The following is a 21,433-nucleotide window of genomic DNA, read 5'->3' as shown; positions in this document are numbered from 1 at the left end:
AGTCCCAGCTACTCGGGAGGCTGAGGCAGGAGAATGGCGTGAACCTGGGAGGCGGAGCTTGCAGTGAGCCAAGATTACACCACTGCACTCCAGCCTGGGTGACAGAGCAAGACTCCATCTCAAAAAAAAAAAATGAAAGAAAAAAATTGCTGATTTTATAATCTATATATGAAAATTACTGCAGCCTTTTTTATTCATGAGTATTTATGGTTGAGAAGGTTCTAAAATAGTTCTTAGCCTTTTACAAGTGGATCTTTTAAATTTATTACATTGCTCTGTATAACAGAACAATTATTTGGATATCTTTTCAAAGATCAACTTACCATAATGTCAAAACTTGCCCAATTATTTAGTCAGTTCGCAATTACAGAAATGTGCGTTTTAATCCATTTGTGTTTTAGGGAAGATGAGCACAATAGGATTAAAGATATGACTTTATACTATTACAGATATGCTACTGCTGTCTGATAAGAGTTTTAAGGAAACAGGCAGGGTGCGGTGGCTCACGTCTGTAATCCCAGCACTTTGGGAGGCCAAGGTGGGCGGATCACTTGAGGTTAAGCGTTCGAGACCAGCCTGGCCAACATGGCGTAACCCTGTCTCTACTAAAAATACAAAAATTAGCTGGAAGTGGTGATGTGCGCCTGTAACCCCAGCTATTCAGGAAGCTGAGACAGGAGAATCGCTTGAACCCGGGAAGCAGAGATTGCAGTGAGCTGAGATTGTGTCATTGCACTCCAGCCTGGGCAACAGCGCGAGATGCCGTCTCAAAAAAAAAAAAAAGAATTGTAAGGAAACAACAAAATGAAACTCAGAAGATGAAAATTTGAGGGCCTAAATTGCTTCATCTCTGGTCTCATGTGTAAAATTTATTTGCATCACAGTTGGTTGGAATGAATCTTAAAGTTAGAAGACGTAAATTCTGGTTGAAGCTGTGCCACTTGCTACTTGATGTGGCACACACTGTTGTGCAACTGTAGGCATGTCACCACCTTGGTGAGAGTCCCCTGACCTATCATATGAAGATAATCATAAATACCCTGCCTACTGTCAAGGGATTTGTGGAGTGCTCAGTGAGGGGGTATGGCTGAAATTCTTTGAGGATGCTAACGCTCCATTAAACGTTTTTTACATTTTTATAACTTCTGCTGTTAACAGGTAGAATGACAGAATACAAAATGAGACATTTTACATTTATAGTCCTTTCAGTTTACTGTGTAAAATATTTTATGGTGAAATGGAAAAACCGAAACAGAACTGATTAGGTAGAATGGAGATAGAGGAGATTGCTGTCTTTTTTTCCATTCCTTTTTACTTAATATTATTTTGTTTTCTCTCACCACGACTTTCCAGGTAAAGAGTGTGTACAGCAGTTAGCTGAAAACACCAGGTATTTCAGGAGACGCCTGAAAGAGATGGGCTTCATCATCTATGGAAATGAAGACTCTCCAGTAGTGCCTTTGATGCTCTACATGCCTGCCAAAATTGGGTATGTTTTGTTGCAGATCACAGACTAGTCTGTCCTTATACTTATCTGTGATGTGAGACTAGGGCTTATGTATTTTGTTAGGGAAAATGGTCTTGTCCTTATTGTGTTAACCTTCATTTGGTACATATGCCATAGATCAAATAGTGAATTCCAAATTGTTAGGTATGTTAATTTGTTGTTCTTTCATTAAACATTTGAGTTTCATGTACTCTCTAGGGGCCTGGGATAGATCAGTGAATAAAATACAAACATCTCTGTCCTTGTGGAGCTTACAGTCTAGTAGGGGCAACAGTCAGACAGACATAATAAATGAACTGTGTACTATGTTAGAAAGTGTCAAGTGCTATGGAAAAAAATAGAGCAGGACCTATATGGGGAGTTGAGAGTGCCCTGTGGGCGGGCAGATAACACTATTAAATAGCGTGGTCAGGGTAAGTAAGCCTCCATGGGAAGGAAAAATGATTTGAAGGAGCTGACAGTTAACCATTGGAGAAAGAAGCATCTGTGCAAAGGCCACAATGCAGGAGCAAGCTTGCTTAGGTGACCTAAGAATAGCAGAGAGGTCCCTAGAATTGGAGCACTGTGCCCCAGGGGGAGCAATGGGCCATGAGGTCAGAGAGGTTTTATCAGAGTGTGTTTGTTACTGGATACTTGCCAGGTGTGCAGATTACACCAGCTTCTTTGGTTTGTACAAGGCATACATAATGGAAAGTCTTGCCCTACGATAGCTTTCAATGTATTTGAGAAGTCTAGATATATAATGAAACCAGAAGACATTTGAAAAGCAAATGAACAGTAATTATACTGAACAAATTTTATTATATGCAAAGTGGCCCTGAAGATGTAGAATAAAGGAGTGACCTGCTGAGTACAGGCTCAGTAAGAAAGGCACATCTCGTTGGATGGGTGAGTTTTGAGCTGGATCTTAAAGGATTTCTCCAGTTTGAACTCATTGAAGGAGCAATTTTTAAAAATTTTTTAATCCCCCGTGTCCACCACAGTCTCCGACACTCAGTAAGTGTTTACTGAAATGAATATGGGAGAGGAAATTAAATCAGGGAGCCTGGAAGTAATGTGATTCAAAGAAAATGAAAGGGAAGTAAGGAAAAGCTGCTCCCTGAGAGAAAAAGAGGAATTCGGGTTTCAACATGAAGTCATATGGGTAGTTAGTATTATGGCTTCAGAGGGGATATGGGGAAGGATTTTCTTCATTCTTCTTTAAGTGGAATTCTCATAAACAAACACGAAGAGTTATCAGATCCAAAGGACTCAGTCTAGAGCTCTCTCTTTAAAGAAGGCTGTGTCTTCTTTATTCTATATAGGTGCAACTGACTGTGTATACTTTAATTAGGAAAGATTTAGAGAAGGTGAAGAAGAATTAGAATAAGGCACTAGACAGTTTGGGAGCCTGTGCTGAAGTTACAGGGCACCCAGGTTCATGCTGACACAAAGGAGGTATGTTGAGGAAGATGTACTGGTACTACAGAGAGTGGGAAAAGGCTGAAAAGGCTGGCATTAATGTAATGCCAAATGTGCAGGATCTGTATTGCCCAGGCTGGAGTGCAATGGTGCGATCTCGGCTTCCTGTAACCTCCACCTCCTGGGTTCAAGCAAATCTTGTGCTTCAGCCTCCCCAGTAGCTGGGTTACAGATGTGTGCCACCACACCTGGCTAATCTTTGTATTTTTTAGTGGAGATGGAGTTTCACCATGTTGGCCAGGCCAGTCTCCAACTCCTGACCTCAGGTGATCTGCCCAGCTCGGCCTCCCAAAATGCTGGGATTACAGGTACGAGCCACTGGCCCAGCCAGATTTTTTAATTCTCAAACAAATGCTGTAAATAGCTTAAAGGAAAAGTTAAAACATAAGGGAGGTCAACAAGAGGAAAAGACAAAGAACAACGTAATTTGGGCCTGGTGCAGTGGCTCACAAGGTCAGGAGATCAAGAGCATCTTGGCCAACATGGTGAAACCCCGTCTTTACTAAAAATACAAAAATTATCTGGGTGTGGTGGCGCACACCTGTAATCCCAGCTGCTCGGGAAGCTGAGGCAGGAGAATTGCTAGAACCCGGGAGGTGGAGGTTGTGGTGAGCCGAGATCGCACCACTGCACTCCAGCCTGGCGACAGTGAGAGACTAAAAAAAATAATAAAATAAAATAATTTAGTAGACAAAATTAAATAAAAGTTAGAATGTGTTATTTAGACAAGACACAGATGTGGAGTAAGGCCACAGGCCTCCAGTTTGGCTTCTGGTAGGGGTGGGGGATTGTGAAACACGAATTGTGTGGTCTGAGTAATCGGTTGAAGCCAGCAGGTGAACTGGCCTTACAGACACCAAAGGAAGCCCTGAATTCTGAAGCAGTGTTGTTCCCAAGACAATCAAAGAAATGCGTGATCTGGAGAGCTCATGCCAGTCAGCCATTCTGCTAGAAGACAGATCCCCCACAGCTGCAGAATCCTCAGAATTTGAGGACTCATGTTAAACTGCCAAGCTTAACATTTCAAGGACCAGATTTTAATTAAATACAGGTTCATTTTGAAGCCTCTGAACCACTATTATATTTCAGGGACACTTTTTTTTTTTTTTTTTTGAAACAGAATCTTGCTCTGTTGCTCAGGCTATCACTCAGGCTCAGTGGTGTGATCTTGGCTCACTACAGCTTCTGCCTCCTGGCTTCAAGAGATTCTCATGCCTCAGCCTCCTGAGTAGCTGGGACTACAGGTGCATGCCACCGCACTCAGCTAATTTTTGTATTTTTGGTAGAGACGGGATTTCGCCATGTTGCCCAGGCTGGTTATTTCAGTTTTATGAAGGACACCATATAGGAGAAGACTGCCTCAGGATTGACTTTAAACGTATTTGTGAGCTATCAATTTTAACTTTAAAATAAGTTAAAAGAAGCTCTTACTAGAAGTCTCCAATGCCTGCATCACCAAAAAGTTGAAATCACTGAGGACAGCAAGTTGTCTGTAATGAGTGCTTTCTTACTCCTCCTGGCTTCTGTTTCTCGTTTTCCCCTTTGCAGCGCCTTTGGACGGGAGATGCTGAAGCGGAACATCGGTGTCGTTGTGGTTGGATTTCCTGCCACCCCGATTATTGAGTCCAGAGCCAGGTTTTGCCTGTCAGCAGCTCATACCAAAGAAATACTTGATACTGTAAGTAGGCACTTTCACCTTGATATAAATATGCCTTTTATTAAAAGGGCCTGTATATTAGATGAAATTCATAATATATTGACCTTGATGTTCTTGTGAGCACCTAAGATATTTATTGGTAAGACAAAGGAGGTGACAGTGCTACTGAAAACATTGGCATTTACAAAAAAACCGTCACCGGAATCATCAGAGCTCTGGAGAATTTTCCGGCTGTGTCTTGCTCCACTGTCTCCCTCACTATGGACTCCACAGTTCTCTTTCCACTCTACCTATTTCTACACGAAGCTTTCTCATATGTTGTTCTGTCTAAAATTTTCTCTCTTGAGCTTTCTCTCCCCTCTGCCTGGCTGACTGCCACTCATTCTTCAATCTCCACATAAAGGAAAATTGCTCAGGGATGCCCCACACTTCTTGCTCTGTGTTCCCTTGGAATCCTGAGAGTCTCCCTTACTAAATTCTTCACACCTATAATTACTTAATAGCAGTCTTCTCCATTAGATAAATACTGAGGATAGGAACAAATCTGTTTTACTCATTCTATATCCCAGCACCCACCACACTGCCAGGCATCTAGTTGGGGATCATTATTAGTAAGCTTAATTATTTATGATCTCAATATATTCTCATCGCTATATATTCTCTTAATATGTTATTGTTTCAAATCTAAGATTGCAGAGTTTAAATCAGTATTGCCCTCTGGGAGTTTATAAAGTTTTAGAACATGACATTTGCATAAAATTGGTTGCTAGAAATATCTATTAATGAGTTAGAAAACTACTACTTTTTTTTTCTTTTTTTTCTTTTTTGAGACAAAGTTTCACTCTTGTTGCCCAGGCTGGAGTACAATGGTGCGATTTCAGCTCACTACATCCTCCACCTCCTGGGTTCAAGAGCTACTAATAAAGAACATTATGAATGCTTCTTTATAAAAGTTCATTATAACAATTTGATGGACATTTTATATTCCTGAATAGCCGAAGACTTTTGACTTTTTCTCTATTTCTACACAGCAAAATTTCTACGACTATAAGTGTATTCCCTTTTAAAAAACAAAACTGTGCTAAGAACACTTAACATGAGATCTATCCTCTTATCAAATTTTTCCATGTAGAATACAGTATTGTTAACTATAGGCATAGTGTTGTGAGCCTATTCTTAATCACATTCTGACAATATCCAATTAGATTTGGCTTTTTGATATTGTATCTTTTTTTCTTTATTTTGATTATGCCTGTCAGATTTTTCCAATAGATTTTTCTCATTTCTCAGAAATGTTACTGGTGAATTTCTGCTTTTTTTTTTTTTTAACCTAGAGATTTCAGCTTTTCTTTCCCTCCTACTCTATTGATGTTTTAAGAGTTTTCTTTTTTCTTTCTCACGTGCCTTTAAAAAAAAGTTCATGTAACTATAAGCAGCGTCTATGGCAGTAATCCATGCCTTCTGACAACAACTTTGACTCCTTAGAACTGTACACATTCATGAAGGAATTTAGATGTAACCAGGATATCTCCTTAGGATATCTAAGGAGATTTCTGCTGCCAACAAATATGTTTGCCAACTGAGAGTTCTAATCCTTTTCATAAGATTCACTTGAGGGATTGTTGGGCTTTGCCTCCCATTTATTTTTATTTTTATTTTTTTTTTTGAGACGGAGTCTTGCTCTGTTGCCCAGGCTGGAGTGCAGTGGCCGGATCTCGGCTCACTGCAAGCTCCGCCTCCCGGGTTCACGCCATTCTCCTGCCTCAGCCTCCGGAGTAGCTGGGACTACAGGCGCCCGCCACCTCGCCCGGCTAGTTTTTTGTATTTTTTAGTAGAGACGGGGTTTCACCGTGTTAGCCAGGATGGTCTCGATCTCCTGACCTCGTGATCCACCCGTCTCGGCCTCCCAAAGTGCTGGGATTACAGGCTTAAGCCACCGCGCCCAGCCCCCATTTAGTTTTTAAAGCATAAAGTGCATTTTTTGAAACCATGGATTTGTTAAAGTTATTTTGTCTTATGATGTTTCATGGAACTAATATGAACTAGACCATTATGAATACAAATTAATTTTCATTTAATAATGGGCCCCATGACATGATTCTGTATAAAGTGCTATAAAATACACACGCACGCACACACACACACGCACGCACAGCTAGAGCTAATAAATGAATTCAGCAAAGTTGCATGGTAAAAGATCAGCACACAAAAAATTAGTGATTTTGTGCACCAGCAATGAAGAAATGAAAATTTCTTTTACCGTAACACTCAAAAGAATAAAATACCTAGTAATAAACTTAATCAAGAAAGCCTTTCCGGGCTGGGTGCTGTGGCTCACGCCTGTGATCCCAGCACTTTGGGAGGTCAGGCATCTGAGATCAGCCTGGCCAACATAGTGAAACCTCATCTCTACTAAAAATACAAAAAATTAGCCGGGCGTGGTGGCGGGCGCCTGTAATTCCAGCTACTCGGGAGGCTGAGGCAGAAGAACCGCTTGAACCTGGGAGGCGGAGGTTGCAGTGAGCCAAGATCGTGCCATTGCACTATAGCCCGGGCAACAGTGCGAGACTCTGTCTCAAAAAAGAAAAAGAAAGCCCTTCCCTTGTCCACTGGCTAATTTACACTTGCACACTGTATGTTTAGATGTGTATATTGAAAACTATAAAACTTTGCTGAAAGAAATTAAAGAAGACTTAAAGAAATGGAATGACATCCTGTGTTCATGGATTGGAAGATTTAATATTGTTAAGATGGCAGTATAGCAACCTACAGATCCAGTGTTCAGCATTTCTCAGAAAAAAATGGTCTGGGAGACCCTAAGCCACTGGCCCTTTTTTGCAGAAATTAAAAGGCTGGTCCTCAAATTCATATGAAACTGGGAGGGAATAGCTAAAATAGTATTGAAAAGGAAAACCAAAGTGGGAGGTCTCACACTTCTTAATTTTAAAACAAAGCTAATTACTACAAAGCTACAGTAATTACAACAGTCGATTACTAGCATAAGGATGGACATATAGACCAGTGAAGTAGAATTAAGATTTCAGAAATAAAGTACAAGCATCTATGGCCATCTCCCTTTATTTTCAACAAGGGAGCCAAGACCAGTCAATGAGAAAAGAACAGTCTCTTCAACAAACAGTACTAGGTCAGCTGGATGCAGAAGAAGGAAGCTTTGACCTTATAGCATGGATAAACCTTGAAAACATTAGGCCAAATGAAAGAAGCCAAAACAAAGACCACGTAACTTACGATTCCATTTATGAGAGATGTCCAGAACAGGCAAATCCATAGGGTCAGACAATAGATTGGTGGCAGCCAGCCTGAGAGGAGGGAGGAGTGAGTATGGGGTTGCTTTTTAGGGTGATAAAAATACTCTAAAACTAGATAGTGACAAAAGTTGCACAACTCTCGGAATATACTTAGAAGCAATGAATCGTATACTTTAAAAGTGAATTTTGTTGAATGTAAATTGTATCTCAAAGCTGTAATTTTGTTATTTTTTAAAATGGGAAGTGCAAGGATATTGGCTCAGAGGAGCGGCAGGATGGCTATCCTAGAGGATTGGGTTACTCAGCTCTATAATGAATACATGTTTTTCTCCTAGGAACCCACCTTACCTGTGATCTAGAGGTTCTGTGTAGATTATTTGTTAATGAATGGTGGTGCATGTGCTGGCTCCCTGTCCCTAACATACCCACACACCCCACATAAGAGTCAGCACTTACTAGAATGGCATCTTTTATTCACATGATACTGATTTGTCTGAAATATTTGGTGTGGGATCAGAGGAAATCTTGTAATCTAGATCCCCTTGGGCTACTGAGGAATTTTTTTTTCTAATGATTACTTTTCTACATTGATGAAAAAATTCTAGATTCTTCTGAAGTCAGAGTTTATAAATGCCCATTCCTTTGTGATCTTAGTCATGTGCACTTTTGTCTTATTATGATTTTGAGGTAGGGTCTCGCTCAGTCACCCAGACTGGAGTACAGTGATAATGATCTTGGCTCACTGCAGCCTCCACCTCCCGGCCTCAAGGGATCTTCCCACCTCAGCCTCCAAAGTAGCTGGGACTATGCCTGGCTTTTTTTTTTTTTTAAATAGATGGGGTCTTGCTATGTTGCCCAGGCTGGTCTCAAACTCCTGGGCTCAAGCGATCTGCCTGCCTTGGCCTCCCAAAGTGCTGTGATTACAAGCTTGAATCAGCATGTTCAGCCTTGACTTTTTTTTTTTTTTTTTACAGAGTTTTGCTCTTGTTGCCCAGGCTGGAGTGCAATGGCATGATCTCGGCTCACTGCAACCTCCGCCTCCTGAGTTCAAGCGATTCTCCTGCCTCAGCCTCCTGAGTAGCTGGGATTACAGGCATGTGCCACCACACCTAGCTAATTTTGTATTTTTAGTAGAGACAGGGTTTCTCCATGTTGGTCAGGCTGGTCTCAAACTCCCGACTTCAGGTGATCCGCCCACATAGGCCTCCCAAAGTGCTGGTTACTGACATAAGCCACTAGGCCCGGCCAGCTTTGACTTTTGTCTTAAATTAATAAATCTTATCACAGAGGTCAGGTGAATAAATGGTCAGTGGGTTCTCCCAGCTTAATTTCAGACTTAAATTGTTTCCATATGGAGCTTTCACTTACACCTCTTCTCAGCGGTGCCGCTGTTGTGATAGCGCATTGAAGTTCAGCTCTTATTTGCTTTATATTTTTCACATTTCGAAATGAAGAATATTTTTTCTTGTGCTAGAATATATCAGTAATACTGTTGGTGGTTTTCTCTCTCCAAATACTGATTTTTTTTAAAAATGAGGTTTAAGACGCCCAGTGTAGTGACTTATGCCTGTAATCCTAACACCTTGGGAGGCAGAGGTAGGTGAGTAACTTGATGCCAGGAGTTCGAGTCTAGCCTGGCCAACATGGCAAAACCCTGTCTCTACAAAAATCAGCTGGGTGTGATAGCACGTGCCTATAGTCCCAGCTACTCAGGAGGCTGAGGCAGAGAATCTCTTGAACACAGGAGGCAGAGGTTGCAGTGAGCTGAGATGGTGCCACTGTATTCCAGCCCAGGTAATAGAGCAAGACTCTGTCTCAAAAAGAAGAAAAAGTTGCTGGGCTCATTTGCTCACACCTGTAATCTCAGCACTTTGGGAGGCCAAGGTGGTGGATCACTTGAGGTTGGGAGTTTGAGACCGGCCTGGTCAACATGGTGAAACCCCATCTCTACTAAAAATACAAAAATTATCTGAGCATGGTGGTGGGCACCTGTAGTCCTGGCTACTTTGGAGGCTGAGGCAGGAGAATCACTTGAACATGGGAAGTGGAGGTTGCAGTGAGCTCGGATGATGCCACAGCACTCCAGCCTGAGCAACAGAGCGAGACTCCATCTCAAAAACAAAAGGGAGAGATGACAAATTTTAGTGGGTTTTGTGCATTCAGAGTGCATATAACTTTTTCTACCAAGCATATCATACTTTGAATTATAGCCTTTATTCTGCATACCTGGCTATTCACAACCCATTATTCATGGTGAGCTTGAAAGCCTTGTTCAGAAAGCAGGTCCTTCCACAGCTGTATTGTAGTCTGATCTTGTAAATGCACTAGACCTAAGTCCTGCTGAAGGATAATCTTGCCATGATTGTTTTTAGCAAAGTAAAACACCAGGCATGCCTGCATCCTGCTGGCTCTGACAGACCTCTACTTTGTCTTGCATATTTTAGGCTTTAAAGGAGATAGATGAAGTTGGGGACCTATTGCAGCTGAAGTATTCCCGCCATCGGTTGGTACCTCTACTGGACAGGCCCTTTGACGAGACAACATATGAAGAAACAGAAGACTGAGCCTTTTTGGTGCTCCCTCAGAGGAACTCTTCCTCACCCAGGACAGCCTGTGGCCTTTGTGAGCCAGCTCCAGGAACCACACTTCTATGGCCATCTCATGTGAAAGACATTGCCTCAACTACTGAAGGTGGCCACCTCCACTCTAAATGACATTTTGTAAATAGTAAAAAACTGCTTCAAATCCTTCCTTTGCTAAGTCTCACCTTTAAAAACGAAGGTGACTCACTTTGCTTTTTCGGTCCATTAAAAAAAACATTTTATTTTGTAACCATTCTACTTGTGAAATCACACTGACCCTAGCCTGTCTCTGGCTAACCACACAGGCCATTCCCCCCTCCCAGCACCTCGCAGACTTGGGCCCATCAAGAGCTACTGCTGGCGCTGTCTCCACAGCCTGGAGACTTACCTGGCCCTCCTCCCTAGGGAGCAAGTGCCTTCCACTTACTTCCCATCCAGGTCTCAGAGGTGGCCAGCCTTGAAATCCTTATTTAACCATTCAAGTAATCAATAGAAGTATTCACCCTTTAATCTTAAGTTTAGCCTTTTAAGAAAAACAGTAAGCGATGACTGCTGAAAGGCTTATTGTGTAATCTCCCAAGGGTTTGGTCTTACTCCATTTTGTTCTGGTCACCAGATGATTTCTTCCTTTACCATCAAATATTTCTTCATAACGGTCACAGTCTGAGGATGTGCGCAAATTCTGGTTCTTGCCAAGCTCCAGCCATAACACCTCCCACCCCGTTTTTTTTAAAGCACTTACTGTTTTCAAAGCACCCACATGCCCCGCTGGTTAGAAGGCCACTCTCACATCTGAGTGTTGGGTACAAAGCCACTCCGTAGAGTGATGTGCACTCCCGGTGGGTGAGGGGCAGGGGCAGTGTGGAAAGAATTGATTACTCCTTGCAGAGTCTGTGGCTTGCATTTCCTACTGATTTCTACGTTTGAAAATTATGACAGTCTCTGGCTGGGTCTGGGTCCAGATTAGGATTTAAACTGATAAAGGAAAATGGTGGTAAATCCTCTGCTCAGAAATCATTTATCATGTTGCTATTTAAGGATTAGATTTATTAATTTAGGCCTTTTGGAAGCTAACCCACTTAAATATTACTCTTCTGAATGCTAGTTCTCTTTTATTCTTGATGTCCTAAGACAATGGAATCTGGCATCTGGGGCTAGGGTCTGCCTGTCTACATTTTTTTCTTTTTTTCTGAGAAATTCTGAACACATAGATCTCTTTCCTAAACTGACATTTTCTATTTTGACTGTTTTCATACTATAACCAGGTAAAGGGACTTTTTTCAGAGAGCTTTATACTGCCTGACCAAAGAACAAATCTGAAAATCACCATTTTAAAGTTCTTTTTTAGTTGAACCAAAGTGTAAGTGAAGCGGACTTTTGGCATGGTTATACCCAGGATCCGCTTGTCCTTTTGTATCCATCAAGTGTTACAGGAGAAGGATTGGGAACAGAATGGAAAAGCAGTGTATGAAAGTCATGTTACATACAGGTTGGGTGCAGTGGCTCACGCCTGTAATCCTAGCACTTTGGGAGGCTGAGGCAGGTGGCTCACTTGAGGTCAGGAGATCGAGACCAGCCTGGCCAACATGGTGAAACCCCGTCTCTACTAAAAATACAAAAAAATTATCCAGGCATGGTGGCAGGCGCCTGTAATCCCAGCTACTCGGTAGGCTGAGGCAGGAGAATCGCTTGAACCCAGTAGGCGGAGATTGCAGTGAGATGAGATCATGCCACTGCACTCTAGCCTGGGTGACAGAGCGAAACTGTGTCTCAAAAAAAAAAGTCATGTTACACATTTTAGTTTTTGAAATTGCTCCTTTTATTGGTAAAGATTATCAATCCAAATTCTCCTGGGTGTCTTGTCATCAGCTGTGGTATGTTTGTGTACATTACATGTAGCAGAGGATGTAAGCAATATTATTGTTTGTGAAGTTTTGTTTTTAATGTCTTGAGTATAAGTTTATTCACTGTCAGCATCTGCGAGCTTTAATAAGCCCCTGAGATATTCCAAAGTTTTATTTTACTTTTTTAAAGAACAGAAAAAGATGAATGAAAGAACCAAGGAGAGATGCAGAGGCTATATTTAGCATGTATAGGTTAAAGTAAGAAGGAGGTCGTGGTAACTAAATAAGGAGTCCTATAAAATCAAATACATTGTCAACCGTTCCTGCATATCTAATTTCCTAGCATAGAATCCCACTGGAATACCAGATAGCCTTTGCACTGCAGTTACTATTTAATAATGTAAATGTAGGGTTTTTAAAAGTCACAGACTTATAAGCAATGAACTTACCTGCTGGTCTTTTTATTTTGGCTTGCATGAAGTCACTGCAAAACTTTGTTGGTACAAAGTTACTTCAAGATAGGTGTAATTTTGTTACAAGTTTATTTTGAAGAGACAAACCTCCTGTGATCTATCCAGGACCTCTGTACTTTCTAAAGAACAAAATGTTATATATACATTATACATGGTTGGTTGTCTCTTCTTGAAACTGTAATATAAATCTAGGGTCCAGTCATATCCTAGGTATCATCGTTTATCCAAGTACTTGGAGGAATACAAGTGTATATATAAATACAGTCATTGAGAATAAGTCGAGATTTGGGGCATACAAGAATAGTTTCATACACAGTTTAACATGGCCTGATTCAAGACTGGTAGGATTCAAACAGATGTCTGTTAACCATAACTACCAAAACCGATCATCTGAGTCGATTATAGAGGTGTGACTAGTTCTTAGCACTTTTTCTCATTCCTCTTTTAATTCAGCATTGCTGTTACCTATTTCAGGTTTATAAGACCTCTTTCAGCAGATCACATCAGAAGCCAGGAAATGTATAGCTAGGAGACATCAAAAGCCCACATGAAGAGTGGGCCAAGCAGCAGTGGCGGTTTCTTCTCGCATCTTTTTTTTAAAAAGCTTTAACTTAGCAGGGGAATGGACTTTATAGCACTTTTTCAACTTTTTGCTTTGCTTTGGATAAGACATCCTTACCTTTAAAAAAAAGCTTCTAGTCTCCAGAACCCCCAAAGTACTGCTTATTTGTTTGAAGAATCCAGCCATCGTAGTGCTTTAGTCACTATCTTAAACATTCATGATAGGGCGAGGATTTTAAAACAGGATTCTTACTTCTGTAGTCAAGGTGAACAGAAGCATCCTACACAACTACTAAGGGCTCTATGTTTGTGTCATGCCTCTTCAGACACCAAGGAGTTGAACATGTTTCCAGTGATTTGTCTCCATAATGCCTTCCTCCTTTACTTGGCCTTTCATTCTTTCTGTACCTTCAAGTTCTTGATTTTTAAAATTCCAACTCTAGAGAAAACCAATATATGGTGGTGCTGGGCTTTGAAGATAGCATATCAGACGCCTTGGTTCTGTTTGTACACTTAGCCTTACATTTCAGGAGGAGGCTTTTCATTAGGGGCCTAAACTAGCTCCTTAGACTTTAAAAAAAAATTTTTTTTTTTTTTTTTTTCAAATTTCTTCATTACCTAAGGGAGCCTGCATCTAAATTCCTCAACTAGTTCAGCCTAGCTGAATGTTCTAGTGTGTAATACCCTTTGCTTCCTTCTTATTGGTGAAAACCAGGGGGATGAGTGGCTTCCGTGGAGAGATTTCCTGATTTCTCAAGGAGGAAAAAGTGATGATATTTACCACTACTTTTCTGTTTTTCCCCTTTTTCCAAATTGATAAGGATTTCTGGTTCCTAGTGATCCAGGATTGAGTAACAGTGCAGAACTGCCGGACATGCCGTAGGCCATGAAGAAAGAATATGGGTAACTGTTGAATAAGGGTAACTGTTGTTTTGCAAGAATTTGTAGGGTTATGGGCAGTTGTTGTCTTGTTTGAAGCATTGCTATGACCTAATTCCCAAGGGGTCTTTCCTCTCTTGGTGTTCTCAGTAAGCCAATGAGTTTTAATCTTTACTTGCTATAATCTCTACTTGTGCTTAGAAAAAGAGATGAGAGTAGTGGTTTTCCTTCAAACTGTCCACATTCATGAAGATTATGAATCTTCATGATAGACCCTGTCTCTACAAACATTTTTTTCTAAATTAACCAGGCATGGTGGTGCCTGCCTATAGTCCCACCTATGTGGGAGAATCACTTGAGCCTGGGAAAGTCAAGGCTGGAGTGAGCCATGATTGCACCGCTGCATTCCAGCCTGGGTGACAGAGTGAGACCCCGGCTCAATAAGAGGGGGAAAAAAAGAAGAAGAAGAATTGTTAGGAGCTGGGTGCAGATGCAGCCTGCAATCCCAGCTACTCGAGAGGCTGAGGCAGGAGGCTTGCTTAAGCCCAGGAATTTGAGCCTAGCCTGGGCAACATAGCAAGACCCCATCTCAAAAAAAAAATGTTTTTAAAATCAGCTTAGCCCAAAGGGGTTGTGAATGGGGGAGGTATAAAAAGCAAAGATTATTTTTTGGCTACTAAGCCAAAAAGAACTTAAAGGGAACTTAAAGGGATTTTTTTTTCAGTCCCAGAACCTACAGATACACTGCTATTTGCTTCATGTGGATGCTCAGTGCCCAGCAGCCATCTTAATCCATTAAGCCAGTTTAAAAAATACCTTCTACGTGGAGAAAAGCATGTCTTTTTCTTGCCTCGACTTTATCCACATGAAATATGTGCCCGTGGCTGGGCGCAGTGGCTCATGCCTGTAATCCCAACACTTTGGGAGGCTGAGGCGGGCAGATTGCTTGAGGCCAGGAGTTCAAGAACAGTCTGGCCAACATGGCGAGACCTCATCTCTACTAAAATTACAAAAATTAGCCGGGCGTGGTGGCGCATGCCTGTAATCCCAGCTGTGTCGGCAGGCTGAGGCACAGGAATTGCTTGAACCCAAGAGGCAGAGGATGCAATGAGCCAAGATTGTGCCACTGCACTCCAGCCTTGGTGACAGAGGGAGAATCTGTCTCAAAAAAAAAAAAAAAATGTGCCCAGGCCCCTAGCCATTGCCATGTGCCCAGCCAGAGAGCCAAATTAGAGGGCTGGCTTCCCTTATCACACAGAAGAAATGCTAGCGCTAGCCAATGATCCCTTTGCTTTTAATTGTATAGAAAATGCTGCTGTTCCTTTTGTCATTTCCAGTGACATCTGTTTTCCAAGCAGCTCTTTTCTAGGGAGGAAACCCAGGGGCTAGTTTTCAGCCCCTAATAGAAATGTTTTTCCTAATCTCTGGTGAGTGTGGAAGTGTCACATTCACAGTCCACCCTTGGGAGTGGCTTGGTGGTGGAACTGTGGACAAGGTTTTGTTTACTACATAGTACACATGATAAATGGCCTTAAACTGTGATTCTTTCTGGTAGGATAGGTTATAATAAACTGACCCTAAAGAATGCAATGGCTTTTAAACTGCAGTTACCGTATTCTTAATGAAGCAATACCCAAAGCTCTGTTCTTTTGGAGCACTTGAGGGGAAGTTAAATGAAAGGTGCACATAAGAGCAGTACCTTGATCTTACGCTTTCTGAGTGTCCTGCCTTGTTGCCATCTGCATGGATGAGTGAATGCTTCCATGCACGAGGAGACTTTTTCCAACAGTATTCCCAGGTTTCTTGTGCAAAACTTGGTCATTTGGCCCAGGTCTTCCTGGAAAGTGGAGTACACGTCACTGACTAGGGTGGCGTGGTGTCTTTACCCTTAAGTCTTGTTACCTCAGTGATGTGAAGTCGATGGTTGGAGTTATAAAAAGCATCCTTGCTGGTTCTTCACAGGACACTGGAAGCCACCCTGTCGCTTCAACCAGCATGCCCACACAGTCTTGATGATCCCTCTCTGTAATAGCCAGCTAACATTAAGAGAAGGGGGAAAGAGAAGAGAGCAGTAGCTTATAGGAGAGCTGAGATCTTATTTCATTGGCCCATATTTTCCCCTGACCAAGTTACCTGTAAACGGGAATTTGCAAGGGGGTGCTGTGATGATAACCCCTTTCTATTGCTGTAATGTTCATATAACCTGGGAAACTGAGAGAAGGGGATGTGTAAATAAAAGCTTAAACATTTTAGTAATGTGTTAAAATGTCACTCTCTCCCTTTTCCCTTTTTTGCCAGATGATGATTTTTTTTATTTTTATTTTGTACTTTATTGGATGACTGAAGCGATGAGTATTGGGTTGGGGTAGGTGTGTTGATTTTGAGAGTGCATGTTAAGAACTGAAGGGGAACTAACTACTTGAGATGACTTAAGAAGCATCCAATGCAAATATCTTGTTTTGCCCTAATAAAATATTCAGAAAGATACATCTGCCTTTATTCATTCAACCAATACATATTGAGTGCTCTCTCTGCCGGGCAGCACACTGAGCTTTGTGGTTCCTGCTTGCTAGTAAACAAGCACATGAACATACATGTCATTTTACAAACTGTTAAGTGCTGTGGAGGAAAAGTAAAGAGCTTGGTAAAAGTAACCAGGCTGGGCGCGGTGGTTCACGCCTATAATCCTAGCACTTTGTGAGGCTGAGACAGGTGAATCACTTGTGGTCAGGAGTTTGAGACCAGCCTGGCCAACATGGCGAAATCCCATCTCTACTAAAAATACAAAACTTAACCAGGCATGGTGGTGTGTGCCTATAATTCCAGCTATTTGGGAGGTTGAGGCACGAGAATCGCTTGAACCTGGAGGCAGAGTTGTAGTGAGCCAAGATTGCACCACTGCACTCCAGCCTGGGCAACAGAGCAAGACTGTCTCAAAAAAAAAACAAAAACCGTAACCACTATCTGGTTTAGACAGGGATGAGAGAGAAACCATCAGTGGAGGATCTGAAATAAAGTATAGTTGGAGCTTAATTAAAAACTCTATGGTGAGGTGAGGTGGTGGGGAGGGTGTAGAGGCAGACTCACTGGGCTTTGTAGGTCTTGGTGAGGTCTTTCTCTTATGCAGGGGGTGGGGGTCAGACCAGTGAAAGGGTTGGGTTTTTAAAATTTTTTTTCATTATTACTTAAAAGTGGAGACAGGATTTCACTGTGTTGCTCAGGCTGGTCTCAAATTCCTGGCCTCAAACAATCCTCCCATCTCAGCTTCCTGACATGCTGGGATTACAGGCATGAACTGCCATACCCAGCCCAGTGAGGAATTTAAAGTATGGAAACGGGTAACTCTTAGCATCTTTTTTTGTAGACATGGACAATTTGATAAAGTTTATATGGAAATCTAAAGGACCTAGAATAGTCAAAACAATTTTGAAAAAGAATTTACACTGCCTGATTTCAAGACTTTCTGTAAAGCTACAGTGATCAAGACACTGTCAATGGCATTAGGATAGTCGTGTAGACAGTAAAACATACTAGAGTCCAGAAATAGACCCACACATAGAAGGCTGGTTGATTTTCAACAGAGTTGCCAAAGTAGTTCCAGTGAGGAAAGTACAGTTACTTCAACTAATGGTCCCAGAACAACCAAATATCCATATGGGCAGAAATGAATTTCAACCCTTAACTCACAGATATACAATAATTCAAAATAAATGATACATCTGAACACAAAAATTAAAACTATAAAACCTCTGGAAGAAAACAGAAAAGAAAATCTGTGACTTTAGGAATGATTTCTGAGGACACAAAAAGCATTATTATTGATAAGTTGGACTTGATCAAAATGAAAATTTCAAAAGACTGAAAATGAAAAGCAAACCCCAGGCTGGAATAAGATATTCAGAATACAGGTATTCCATAAAGACTTTCTATACAGAACATCTAAAGAACCCTTAACACTTAGTAATCTATTCATAAAAATAGGTAAAAGATGGAAACGACATTTCACAAAAGAGGTATACTAAAGTCCCATAAGCACATGAAAAAATGCTTAACATAATTAGTTGTCAGGGAAGTGCAAATAAAAACGACAATAAGATTCTACCACCCCAGTCTGGGCAACATAGCAAGACCCCACCTCTACTAAAAATTTGAAAAATTAGCCGAGCATGGTGGTGCATGCCTGGAGTCCTAGTTACTCGGGAGTCTGAGGTGGGAGGATCCCTTGAACCCAAGAGTTGAAGGTTACAGTGAGATACGATCACACCACTGCACTCCAACCTGGGAGACAGAGCAAGACACTGTCTCAAAAAAAAAAAAAAAAGGCCAGGTGCGGTGACTCACGCCTCTAATCTCAGCACTTTGGAAGGCTGAGGCGGGCAGATCATGAGGGCAGGAGATTGAGACCATCCTGACTAACACAGTGAAACCCCCATCTCTACGAAAAAAAAAATACAAAAAATTAGCCGGGCGTGGTGGCAGGCGCCTGTAGTCCCAGCTACTCGGAAGGCTGAGGCAGGAGAATGGCATGAACCTAGGAGGTGGAGCTTGCAGTGAGCCAAGATTGCGCCCACTGCACTCCAGCCTGGGCGACAGAGCGAGACTCCATCTCAAAAAAAAGACAAAAACAAAACAAAATTCTGCTACCACTCCCACCAGAATGGCTAAAATTAAAAAGAATTACAATATCAAGTGTTGACAAAGATGTAGAGCAACTGGAGCTCTCACCGGTTGCTGGTGGGAATGCAAATGGCACATCCACGTAAGAAAATAATTTGGCAGGTTTGAGACAGAAATTCCACTCATAGATAAATTTAAATATTTTATTTTAAAATATTTATTTATTTTGAGACTGAGTTACGAGACTGGCTAATTTTTGTATTTTTGGTAGAGACAGGGTTTCACTATGTTGGCCATGCTGCTCTTGAACTACCAGGCTCAAGCAATCTGCCTGCCTCAGCCTCCAAAAGTGCTGGGATTACAGGCGTGAGCCACCACACCCGGCCCACTTATAGATAGTTAAGAGAAATGAAAGCATGTCTGCATGAGGACTTACACTTGAATATAGTCACTAGTCATAACCAGAAACAATTCAAAAATCACAATGGTGAATGGATAAACACATTGTAGTATGTGCATATAATGGATATTACTCAGCAATGAAAAAGAACAAATTACTGATACCTACGAGACGGACGAATCTCAGCCACGCGCTGATGCTAGTGCACGTGGTGTAAAGGGGAAAGAAACAAGATGACAGAAAGAAGCCAAAGAAAAGAATACATAAATATTATTCCATTGATACGAAATTCTACAAAAGGCAAAAATATTCTATGGTAACAGCAGGATCAGTGGTTGCCAGGAGCCAAGGATAGGAGGAGGTAGGGATTAACTATACAAAGGGACTATTAAAACATAATTTTCCAAAGAGCATGAAGTTGGCAGGGCACAGTGGCTCACACCTGTAATGTCAGTGCTTTGGCAGGTCGAGGCAAGTGAGTCACCTGAGTTCAGGAGTTCAAGACCAGCCTGACCAATATGGTGAAACTAAATCTACCAAAAATAATAAAAATTAGCTAGGCATGGTGACGTGTGCCTATAGTCCCAGCTACCTGGGAGGCTGAGACAGGAGAATCACTTGAACCCTGGAGGTGGAGGTTGTAGTTAGCCGAGATCGAGTCACTGCACTCCAGCGTGGATGACAGAGCAAGGATCAGTCTCGAAAAAATAAAAATTAAAAAATAAGCATGAAGTCACGTCTCTCATGGATATAAAAATGAACACGTTTTAGGCCAGGCCCTGTAGCTCACTCCTGTAACCCCAGCTCCTCAGGAGGCTGAGGCAGGAGAATCACTTGAACTCAGGAGCCGGAGGTTGCAGTGAGCAGAGATTGTGCCATTGCACTCCAGCCTGGGCAACAGAGCAAGAATCCATCTCGAGAGAAAAAAAAAAAATGAACACCTGTTAAAGATTTTACTTATTAATGAGGAAACTGGCATTAAAACCAGTTCGAAGGAGATATTGAAAAACCAACATGTATAAATCAGGAATATTGAAATTAATATCCAAATGAAGGCAAACTTGTTTCTTCCATACTGGGAGAAGGAAGTCAATCGAACTTCTACAGAACAAGCAGACTGCATGTTTCTCTGGACAAGAATTTTGTTTTGACTACCAGTTACCTACAACCTATAGAGCAGTAGCTCAAAGGCAATGAAAGACTAGACTCAAACAGCCTAGAAGTATCTGCACTATGTACACAATGCAGTTTTCCACTGATGCACAATTTTTTTCTACAGCACACAGAAGGAAATTGGAATGGTGGGAAAGTTCTACATCATGATTGTGGTGGTGATTACACAGATGTACACGTTTATGAAAACTAAATGGCTCAATTAAAATGGGCATGTTTTATTATATGTAAATTATATCTCAATGAAGGTTATTTTCAAAAGGAAAAATAAGCCGGCCAGGCACAGCGGCTCACGCCTGTAATCCCAGCACTTTGGGAGGCCGAGGTGGGCAGATCACCTGAGGTCAGGAGTTCAAGACCAGCCTGGCCAACATGGTGAAACCCTGTCTCTACTAAAAATACAAAATTAGCCAAGTGTGGTGGGGCACGCCTGTAATCCCAGCTAGCTCAGGAGGCTGAGGCAGGAGAATCGCCTGAATCCCAGGAGGTGGAGGTTTCAGTGAGCCGAGATTGCGCCATTGCACTCCAGCCTAGGCGACAACAGCAAAACTCCATCTCAAAATATATATATAAATAAATAAACATACAAATAAACTAGCTGGGCGTGGGGATGAGTGCCTGTAATCCCAGCTACTAGAGAGGCTGAAGGCAGGAGAATGGCTTGAACCTGGGAGGTGTAGGTTGCAGTGAGCCGAGATCACGCCACTGCACTCCAGCCCGGAGTGACAGAGCGAGACTCCATCTTAAAGAAAGAAAGAAAAGACAATCAGCTTCATGGGGAGTTGGGGAGGGTAAAAACAAGAGTGACTGCAGCAGGACCAATTAGGCTATCTGTAGTTGGGGGCGTAGCTTGAAGTCCAGTGGTGACTGCTGGTCATGGAGATAGGTGCTCATGAATGAAAGAACTCATTGTATTCCAAGTCTCCTTTGATCTGGTGGAAGGTGCAGGAGTGTGATAAAAAGACAAAATAATCAGCAGGATGTAAAAATATTTATACCCCCCCCCCCAA

The 21,433-nt window shown here is 41.8% G+C and overlaps 1 protein-coding gene across 1 annotated transcript in view; it reads left to right on the top strand.

Moving 5' to 3' along the window:
• Positions 1–10,726, top strand: part of SPTLC2 (serine palmitoyltransferase long chain base subunit 2) — a 103,666-nt gene extending 92,940 nt beyond the window's left edge. The window contains exons 10-12 of the mRNA XM_037984324.2: positions 1,354–1,489; positions 4,517–4,646; positions 10,339–10,726. Of these exons, the coding sequence (XP_037840252.2) occupies positions 1,354–1,489; positions 4,517–4,646; positions 10,339–10,458 (386 nt within the window). The 3' untranslated portion in view covers positions 10,459–10,726. The remainder of the gene's footprint in view (positions 1–1,353; positions 1,490–4,516; positions 4,647–10,338) is intronic.
• Positions 10,727–21,433: the final 10,707 nt, after the last annotated feature.

This window comes from Chlorocebus sabaeus, chromosome 24, assembly GCF_047675955.1.
Source record: "Chlorocebus sabaeus isolate Y175 chromosome 24, mChlSab1.0.hap1, whole genome shotgun sequence".
In the NCBI taxonomy this organism is placed as follows: Eukaryota; Metazoa; Chordata; class Mammalia; order Primates; family Cercopithecidae; genus Chlorocebus; species Chlorocebus sabaeus.
This window is presented reverse-complemented; position numbering and strand designations above follow the sequence as displayed.